Genomic DNA, 10,870 nt, shown 5'->3' on the forward strand with positions numbered 1-10,870 from the left:
CCATCCAGTCCAACCCCCTGCCAAGAAGCAGGAAATCGCATTCAAAGCACCCCCAACAGATGGCCATCCAGCCTCTGTTTAAAAGCCTGCATGTCACTCAAGAAATAGCTTTATTGTCAATCTGGGATGGGAGATATAACTCACAGGGACTAGAATGGAATTCTGTTGGCTAGAAGACATGGAATTTTTTTGTGATACACTACATGTAGTGTCACTTATCCATTAATTCATCAGTTAATATTATTACTCATTCATCTGCCAACCTAGCAGTTCAAAAACATGCAAATGTGACTAGATCAATAGGTACCATTTCAGCGGGAAGGTAACGACACTCCACGCAGTCATGCCAGTGTCAACATGATCTTGGAGGCATCTACAGACAACGCCGGCTCTTTGGCTTAGAAATGGAGATGAGCACCAATGCCCAGAGTTGAACATGACTAGACTTAATGTCAAGGGGAAATCTTTTTTAAAAACGTATTCATGTCAGTGGCTTGGCCATTTCTCGAGGATCCCTGAAACTCTATTAGAAGCATGCCAGCATAATATTCCTGTTATTGTGAGCCTTCAAGTGATCTCCAACTTATCACCACCCTACAGTGAAACTATCATCAGGTTTTCAGAGGCTGAGAGCATTTGACTCTACGAAGGTCACTTGGTGGGTTACAATAGCCGAGTAAGGAACTGATCTGTGGTCTCTAGATAGTAGATCAATGTCAAACCATTATACTGAGTTGACTCTCAAAACATTCTATATTCCTCCAGTGATGATTTTCAGCTATTTGAGCTATAGAATTTATTAGTTCCCTACTAGCTGTGGTAATGTGTTTTTTAAAAAGAGTTTTTTTCCTATTGAATTCCCCTCATACACATTCATTACCATAATTAAAATCCTGAAAACTAAGAGCTTCATGCTCATACTGTGGCTGCTTCCATGCTGTTGTAAAAATCCACATTGAACTGGATTATATGCCAGTGTGGACTCAGATAACCCAGTTCAAAGCAGATATTGTGGATTATCGGCCTTGATATTCTGAGTTATACGGCTGTGTGGAAGGGCCTTGCATCACTATAATTAGGAATAAAAAGCAATAAATAAAACTGGAGTGAATGTTTCTTTTTTTAATATATTTATTCATTGGTTTTTACATTACAATTAAAAGAATAAACAGAGGGAAGAAAAATAAAGAAAAAAATATTTAAACTATATATAACCTGTAGATGTTGAAAATAACTGACAAAACATCACTGTACAAATAATTGATAAAATATTGCTATCTGTCTTCATGATGATCCTGTGTTAAAGGCTCAGCATGAAAGCAGTGACAAGCAGAGTAGGCAAGCATCACTCTCATCCCATTACTCATAAATCAGGGTAAGTAAGACAGTGATCCTTCCTTCCCTCTTTCTTCACCTTCTTGTTTGGTCTGAGCCAAGTTCATCAGCCATAATGAGGGAACCATACTGGGCACTAGAGGTGAGCAGAGCAGAGCAGCAGGAACTAATTTACAAAGGGCTTTTTTTGCATATGCTTCACTATAAACACACCACAGTGGCTATTTTTAATAGAGGTGCTTTACTTCTCCCTGTTTTTTTCTTTTCAAGATGCATTTTCATTTCTTTTTACTCATTCATGTTCCTTTCCCTATCTATAAGCAAAAGCATCTGGCAAAAGCTAGAAGATTTCTGGAACTCTGTGGCCACTGCTGCAGTGAAAAACAATGGAAATATAAGAACGACTACCCAACAGAATTGGTCCAGGTTTAGTCTGATTGGATGGTCAGAAATCCACTTTTAAAGCTGAAATGCATGTGGAGAATGTGAACACACCTTCTCAGAATCTGGGGCCAGTCTGAAGCATTACAGTCTACTTGATCAGTTGAATTGAGTAAAGTTAAATGCATAGAAATTCACGGATATCTTTGAATGAATTGGTGAGTATAGAATCCATATTTATCCCTTTACACTTTTCAGATAAATGAGAGAAAGAGAGAGGGGGGGGGGTTCAAAAAAACTCCTTGGTGAAAGCAACCTTATAACTGAAGCGCTTCTGTGGTTTCCTGTTGCACTCTGTAGACTTCATCGTCTTTGAAAAGTTGCTCAAATACTTTATCTATTCTCTTACTGGATCTCCCCTTTTTATCTCTTCCCACCAAATAATAGATCATGGGGTTAATGCTGCTGTTTAGAATGGCACATATCGAGGAATATGATAAGAAAGAGTCAGGAACTTCTTGAAATATGGAAATAAAGTGAATAATATTAATTTGATAAACAAAAAAGAAGAAGAAGACAAGTATAAGCAAATTTGCTCTTAACAGTTTTCCAGATTTCTTTTGTTGTGATTTTAGGCAGAGTTTAATTAACATGGCTATAGTGGACACAAACATGATGGGCATGAAAATCACAGAATTCAAGTAATACTGGAGGCTCAGTATCCCAAAATACTTAATAGTGACACTGAGGGTGGTATGTGTAACAGAGATTAAGCAGGTGAGGATCCATATGATGGCACACACAGCAATGGACAGACGTGGTGGATGGTGGAATTGGTACCAAAGTGGGAAGAAGAAGCACACACACCTGTCAATGCTGATGACTATCAGTAAGGCCTGGCTGGCCAAGAATGTGAACAGAAAGACATAATCATTTAGTATATATAGGTAATCTATAAAGAAGATTGAACCAAACATATCTAAAATCAAATATATATTCTGCATAACTCCCGCTGTGAGCAGTCCAAAGTCAGCAATGGAGAGGTTCAGTATGTAGGTGGTGAAAATATTTCTCTTAATGTGAAAGCCAAGAAGGTAAATGATGATTCCATTCCCTACAAATCCAGAAAGGCAGATCAGAAGATATATGGTAGATTCTATAAATCTTCCTAAGACAGAAATATGATTTTGTAACTCAGTTGCATTATTTCCCATTTCAACGTTCAGAGAAGAGAGTGGTGACTGGCTGAAATTCTTCTGAAATAGACTCCTACAAGAGAAAAAAAGAGAGGAGAATTACTTCTCAGCTTTGCATCAGAATAATGGACAATGGGTTGTTGTGTGTTTTCTGGGCTGTATGGCCATGTTCCAGAAGCATTCTCACCTGACGTTTTGCCCACATCTATGGCAGGCATCCTCAGAGGTTCTGAGGTATAGCTCACAACCTCTAAGGATGCCTTCCATAGATGTGGGCAAAACATCAGGAGAGGATGCTTCTGGAACATGGCCACACAGCCTGGAAAACACACAACAACCCTGTGATTCCGGCCATGAAAGCCTTCAACAACACAATAATGGACAATTTTCCTACAGGCTGGGGTCCTTTTCATAAAGTATGTTCTTCATCTCCTTAGTTACATGAGTACATGGAATTTTTGTAACAAGTATGGAAGGAGGTATTCACACGTCCTTGCTTAAAATGATCTTATCCTGGATGCTAAACAGATGGGTTAGGGTGTGCTCAGTTCAGTCTTCCTAACAATTGGATCAAAAGCTCACAGATACTCTGCTCTAATCAGGAAAAGGATGCAGAAATTAAAATAAGAAAATGCACAATGAAATATAGACTTCCTACAAAAGTGGTAAAACTTCAGTTCATGAATGTATTAAAGCTATTACATTTAAGAAGTATTGGGGAAGGCAAACTCTTGCAGCAGAACATTTGTGGGCATTTTCTTTCCACACATTACTTCCCTCTGTTCTATTGCTGCTCAGGAATATGGGACTGTATCTCTAAGTCCCACAGTGGTCACTGTATAGGTAAAATGACCGAAATGGGAAAGTCTGTAGCATTTGCACCCCTGTTCAGGTCACAAATAGGCTGCTGGAGAGTCATACTCTAGCAAACTACAGAGACCAGGGGTTTTGCACTTTTCACTATGGGTGATGCAATAGATCCGTTCATCGTTCATGTGCACATTTTTCAGGGAGTCTATTTATAGCTTATGTTATTTTAAATGGTCTCAATTTTCCACAATTTGTTTTAAAATTAAATGAAGAGGCAGTGACATGCTATGCACCTCCACTATAGCAATAATCCACTTCTACATTACTTTTTCTGACATATCTTAATGCTGTATAATCATGGGAGTTGTGGTTTTTACCCTTTAGCCTTTTCTGTCCAATAGTACTGGTGCCTTCACAAATTACAAAATCTGGGATTCCACAGCACTGAGCCATGTTTGTTAAAAAGGTGTCAAACTGAAATATTTTTTGCAGTGTGAATGCATCCTCAAATGAATGAGACTCTATGATGAAGATGGGCAAAGAATAACCCTTAGTTTCACAGGACATTTTAATCCTGAATGAATTCACACATCTAAACCTGCCAAATGGTCACTCATACCTTGCCTCTAAAGCTTCTGTTGGAAATGATTAGTCATTTTGCGATACTTATCAGCATGGTGGTGCAAGACTTACATTTCTTAAGGCAGATATGTGACTTTTCTTAGAAGAAGAATTCTAATTATTTTGCATCTCCGTCCGCTTCAAAAGACCTGCAGAGAGATGAGGTAAGTGTTTGCATAAGCAGAGGGGACTGCATCTCCTTCTATGACATTGAGATCTGCCGAGGAAGCCCTTCTTTCTGTCCCACCACCATCTCAAATACAATTGGTGGGGACAAGAGAGAGGGCCTTCTCGGTGGTGGTGCCTGGCTCTGGAATAGAGAGATCAGGCTAGCCCCTTCGCATCAAGCCTTCCATTTCAGCTTAAAAATATGGCTTTTTAAGCAAGCCTTTGATCTTACATAGGTTTTTAATGATTATTGTGGGCATCATGTCAGCACTTTTCCCACTGTATTGCCACCTTATAGGAGTGGAGAGGTTTTCTATATTGTATCTTGTCACATAAATATCATGTTTTCTGCCATCTTTGCACTAGTTTTTTTTGGTGGGTAAACAGTTTATTAATGATATGTTACATAACAAAACAGCAAATTATAGCAGATAAAGTCAAATAACAATCCCTTTGAAATGTATATGCATATCTACATTAGTCAATCAACCAATTAAATCTAACATTAAGTACATATTATTACCAGTAATTCAAAACACATAGAATTGCTCTTTCTACATGTTATCCACTATTTTCAATCTAGATTTCTACTCATTTTTTTAAAGAAATTAAATATAAGAGTTCACCCTAACATTCAAACAAAGACATACAAACGTATTATACACAACAGACCCCACACACACCTAAAACCCCTATCCCACACAAAATAAAACCCCTTCCCCACACCCTTGCACCCTTCACCATGGCTTCCAACCCTGAAGCACTATGAAGCCTTTAAGCCAATTTATCTATCCTTGTTAATACCCTACATTCCTACAGGAACTCCTCTATGTTACTGACTCCTTATTCAGATATGCTATGGCCAACTTCCATGTTTCTAAAAAGTCCTCATTACTTTTGTTCCTCCTATTATTGGTAATTTTGTCCACTAGCATATATTCCCGCATTCTTTCTCTCCAATCCTTTTTAGTTAAACCTTTTCCACCTTTCCAGTCTTCGGCTATGGTCAATCTTGCTGCAGCAAAGCTATATTGGTATATTTCTTGGTCCTTTTGGTTATTGTTTTCTCTATGTAAACCTAATAGACACAATCCTGGGCTTTTTTAAAATCTTATTATGTAGCATTTTATTTGTCTTTTTAATTACCATCTTTGCACTAGTTATCATCCTTACTATTTCATTTCCCTGGGAATCTTATATACCAGTGAGCCTGGTTAGTAATGGGTCAGAGAGGAAGTTTGGGAGTGATTGTGTCAATAGCTCTAGTTAGATTTTGATTCCATTTATTGACTAGGGATTCAATAGGATCATCAGTGATCCCAACCACTGAACCTTCTAAAGCTGTGGATTTCAACCTGTGGGTCCCCAGACATTTTGGCCTTCAACTCCCAGAAATCCTAACAGCTGGTAAACTGGCTGGGATTTCTGGGAGTTGTAAGCCAAAACACCTGGAGACCCACAGGCTGAGAAGCACTGTTCTAAAGCCTCTTGGAATCTCAAAGGATCCATTCGTTTTCAAGGGCAGACCACTTAAATGGGTTTTCCACCCCTGCAGGGGTAGGTTGAAGCTGTGGTACTAGCCCTGACACTAAAGGTTGCCTGACACTCTCCAAGTTCCCTAGGCTGGTGGGGTGGCTGGCAGGTGAGATAGGTATTAAGCATCTTTCTCTCCTTTCTCTCCTTCCTTTCTCTCCTTACCAACACCATATCTTTCTCTGCCCCGTACAATTTGTATTGCAGTTCCAGGTTCCATATACATTAGACTAAAAAGAATCAATACAGGAGCAAACAACCAACCCCCCCCCCCAGTATAAATTGTAAGACATTAAAACAACAACACTTTTAACATACCCTATTGATCAATGGGTGTGCAATTGGGCCAATTAGTCTCTCACCAGGGGTTGTCTTGTAGCTGACTGGATGATTCTGGGTTGCCTTCTCACCACTACCCAGACTTTCAGCTGGTTCTCTCACTACCAGTTGGTCTATCAGTCCCAGAGCATCCAGTATCCACCCAATGAGCTGGAAAGGGGTTTACGACAAAACAACATGCAATGCATTGCACATTAAAATAGAAGAAGGGTTATTTTGCCAGCCAGAGACATAAAGCCTATACTGCTAGTAAGCCTACTAGTCATTGATCAGAGTGGGACTCAGGTACAGATTCTGGTGTTGTAGCCCTGCAGGCAGGAAAATAGCAAACCTGTATAAAAAAAGCTCTACCTTTCTGGGCTATTTCTGCAGGCGGAGCAAGGCTCTACTAAGTCTACTAAGACAAGGTGGACTCTCCTTTTATATGCCCCTTTGATAAAGATTAGGGTCAAATATTTTAACCAAAAGCCTCAGGCATTCAGGAGTGTCTAAGAATGTGAAGATGAAGGTGGAAGTGACAATGCAGAAAGTAAGAATTCAGCATCACAAAAGCAGTTAATACACTAAATATCTTACCTTTTCACAATCACATCTATTTCCTTCCAAGTGCAAATATGAAGACTTGAGATCTTCTCTTCCTAAACCATAAAAGTCTCAGTGCTAAGAACCTCAGCACCCAGAAGTAAGAAAATAACCTCAGATAAATATCTGAGAGGGCTTTGTATTACTCATCAAGGGTGGAGCACTAGATTGATAAAATATTTACACTTTCAGGAAATCCATTATCAGGAGAACCTATATACAAAATCTAAATGCTGCTCTTTAACTGGATGTATCACTAATCTCTTATGTGATACAAAAATATTTTCCAAAGTTTAAAATTCAAGATATTTTTTGCACTTTATATTACCAAGGGTTTCAAAGCCCAGCTCTGCACTGAAATTGTTCTTGTCAATTAAGCCTTATGGGGAAAATTGCCACTAGATTGTCATGGTGCACATTTATGATTCAATGATCAGTCTTGTCTAGCACAGAAATAAAGAATAGCATGTAAAGCAGTGGCCATGTTCTCTCTTCCTATCACCAACCATGGAATAAATTTTCGAGTCTGGGCCATTGTATATATCCACATGCCGGTGAAAATAGTTTCTGAAAGTGTTGTTGTTTATCATCATCACCACATTTCCCCCATATTTGGCTTACAGATTACAAAAGGAATACAGTTATAAACATACATTCTTGCTCTTCTTAATTACATAAGTACATGGAAACATGGTTTTTTTTCCTGAATATTGCAGAAGAAGGCATTCACACTCTTTTCCATACAATGCCTTCAATCTGGATTACCCCACAATAGATGGTGTGGGTCTAGGTCTCGGTGTGGCCTTACTAATCACTGATTCAAAAGGTGCACAATCTCTGCACTATCGAGGGAAGTATAACTGGTCTAATAATGAGGGTGGACCATTATTGGTATTTAGAAACTAGGGGTATGAGTGATACTATCTTTTAAAACAGGATCTGGGAATTCCAACAGTTCCAGGAACTGAACCTCTGGAAACAGGATGGGCGACAGGGCTTGAATTGATTCAGTCCAAATGGACCAAGTGGCTGCTTTTGGTTATGCCATGGCAGCAGCTATACACACAGAGTTTTTTTTCTCCCTTAGCCTTGCCTGAGCCAATAAGAGCAAGAAAGCAGATCACATGTCTTTTTGGCCAAGTTGATCTATATATACCAGGGTGAGCTCCATTTTTACGTGGCATCCTGGCATTTGAGAGAGAGAAAGACCGTGTACTAGAGTCGCTTCATGTTCTATCTCAGTGCCATTGCTGCTTAGAATCAATTTCTAATTCAATTCCAATCTTTTTCTTTGACAATTTAATTAAATTCTCTTAGCTTAATAACTTTCAGTCCTTTTTTTTTACTATTATGCTAGAAAGGGAAGGGAGGGGGTGAATTTAGGGGGGCTATGAAAGGATATTTTTAGAGGGTGTTTGTTTAAATATTTTTTATCTTTATGGAGGGGGGTGGTTTGGGGCAGGGAGGCGATAGCCTGATTCTATTGAATCCCGGGGGGGGGGGGGGTGCTGTCGTAAATGTGTTCTCCAAGTGTAGCTATTTTCATCCCAATAACTTAAAATGACAGAAAGGGGAGCTTCAGAAGTTCTTCCGTTGCTGCCAATGAGCCGGATCTTCCTGGAACAAAAACGGTATTTCCAACTGACGGAATGAAAAATTGCATTATTCCCCCTCCCTATTTTAGGAGGTTCCTGATAAGCAAAGGAGGAAGTCCAATGGAATCTGCCCAATCTTCAAGGTATTCAATAGAGGAACTTAGACACAATTTTCAACCTGACCTCAATGTGTGTTGCAATGGATACCCTTTTTTATTCTTGTCATCTTTTAAAATATTTTGAATTCTGACATCTAAACTCTAGAATGATTATTTAGAACCCAGAACTCAACTGGAAGGGTCAAATTATTTCAGTAAAGCAGATTTGTACCTCAAATGTCTGAAAATTGATTTATAAAGATAATTTTCAAAATGGCTTGTTAAAATGGTTAATGCAGCTAAACTGCCATTGAACAAAAAACTGTCTGATGAATGTTTGTGGTTACTCCAACTGACAATAAAATTATGTGTGGAAAACCGTTTCAAATGTCTTCCATTTTTGTGCAGTTAAACCACTGGTAATATATGTGAAATCATCCAGAAAAGGATACAAAATCCCTATGAGAACATCACACAATATTGCCCAATACCTTTTATGTGAGTTTAGTATTAGCCAATACAGTTCATGTGATTTTGGTGTAGGATTGATATACTAAAACCTCACTGGAGCTATTATAATAAATAATTATAAACTTTATTTTACCCTGCTGATGTTGTCCTTTGTTCTTATTATTCATTTTTTACTGTTGATGTTGATGTTTTAGCAATGTATTGTAGACAGAGGATAATTAAGGAATTAATCTTGATTCACAGCATCATTCGTCTTCTTTTGTCTTTCTTTGGCTTCTTTACCATTCACCATTTTAAAGGGTTCAAATCTCTTACCTTGTGTCTTTGTATAACTCATAATGGAAAATATTTATACACAAAGCCATAGCAAGGCACATTTATAAATGTAGGCAAAAAATAAAACATTAATCTAATTAGTATACAAGCTCCCAGTATATTCAAATGTCCAACTAGCCAGGTGAAACAATTTTGGCTATTATTTCAATTAGAGTCTATAAAGCTTTTTAAGAGTTGTACTCTCGAGCCTCTGGACTCAGCACATCTGGGGCCATGTTTCCAGAAGGCCCAGCCCATTCCCTTGGTGGTCTGTATCCCCTATCTGGATGTCACTGGTGTGGCTCCCTGGAAGTGTATGGCCTTACTTGGCTTGTCTGCTGAGATCATAATGGGACATCCATGTCATCACTAAAGCAAGAAGAGAGTGGCCCTTTCTTTCTGATAGTGTGGGAACTCAATTCTATTGACAGTAGATGTAAGTGTGATAGTCAGCTGCTTGCAGGTTCTTATCACCTACTAAAATCAACTCAGGTAAAGGATGATGAAAGCAATGTGCATGTGACCAACAGACTGGATTGAAATTGACACATTTCAGTCATCCAGATTTCTGCAGATTTCAGAAATACTCCAGAGTGTCCTGAAAACATTAGTGTATACCCCAATTGTTCAGAGCTACTAGAGACTAGAATCCTCTTGGGCTTGTCTATTTTAAATTTTAATTTTAATGTAAGGCACTTTGAGTCTCCTGGTGGAGAGAAAAAGTGGGTATAAATGGGGTATAAATAAGCATAACAACAGCAGCAGCAGCAACAACAATTTTCTGTGATTCCATAGCATTGAGCTATGACAGTTAAAGTCATGTCAAACTGCATTGATTCTACAGTGCAAATGCATTCTTAGTCTTTGCTTCCACAGTTGTCAGTGTTTTAAACAAGAAGGGTGCAATGGCTATTGGATTTGGCACTACAATCTGTGAACATGAAAGAAGGAAATTAACTCAAATTGCTGTGGATTTTGTAACCATGGCATGTGGCAGTATCTGGCATGAGTATCAAATTACAGAGAGAGATTACACCTATCTAGCATCTTTGAGTTTGTTTGGCTATGTCTTATCTGGCACATCAAGCTGTGACTGTTGTCACACACACACATCACTGTATATGTCATGGATCTTATTTTCTGTTTGGGGAGTTTGAAGTACCACATTCTCTCACATAAATATTTTGAAATCTGGAGTAGCCCTTCTCTCTGTCCTACCACCTTCACAGATACATTTAATGAGAACAAAGAAGAGAGCCTGGAACGTCACTCATAGAGAAGCTGAACTGGTACTATCTTTCTGTGGAAAGCTAACTCTTTTCAGGAAAAACAGGCCTTTATATCATTTGTTTAAAGTCCCAGGAGAAAGAAAGGATCCCTGACTGAAATGCCATCCTCTAGATAAAATCAGGGATAAATGCAGTGT

At 38.7% G+C, this 10,870-nt stretch overlaps 1 protein-coding gene across 2 annotated transcripts; it reads right to left on the reverse strand.

Moving 5' to 3' along the window:
- Positions 1-1,146: 1,146 nt before the first annotated feature.
- On the reverse strand, positions 1,147-7,055 carry LOC103278484 (mas-related G-protein coupled receptor member F). Of its 2 annotated transcripts, XM_062979991.1 has the most exons (4): positions 6,960-7,055; positions 6,363-6,533; positions 4,416-4,492; positions 1,147-2,985 (listed from the first exon to the last, which is right to left on the reverse strand). In XM_062979991.1, coding segments are annotated over exons 3-4 (954 nt in total). In that variant the 5' UTR covers positions 4,418-4,492; positions 6,363-6,533; positions 6,960-7,055; the 3' UTR covers positions 1,147-2,033. The 2 variants fall into 2 exon arrangements, with proteins under 2 accessions (XP_062836061.1, XP_062836060.1); XM_062979990.1 differs by lacking the exon at positions 6,960-7,055 and having other exon boundaries at positions 6,363-6,940.
- Positions 7,056-10,870: the final 3,815 nt, after the last annotated feature.

The sequence above is a fragment of the Anolis carolinensis genome, chromosome 4 (genome assembly GCF_035594765.1).
Source record: "Anolis carolinensis isolate JA03-04 chromosome 4, rAnoCar3.1.pri, whole genome shotgun sequence".
NCBI lineage: Eukaryota > Metazoa > Chordata > Lepidosauria > Squamata > Dactyloidae > Anolis > Anolis carolinensis.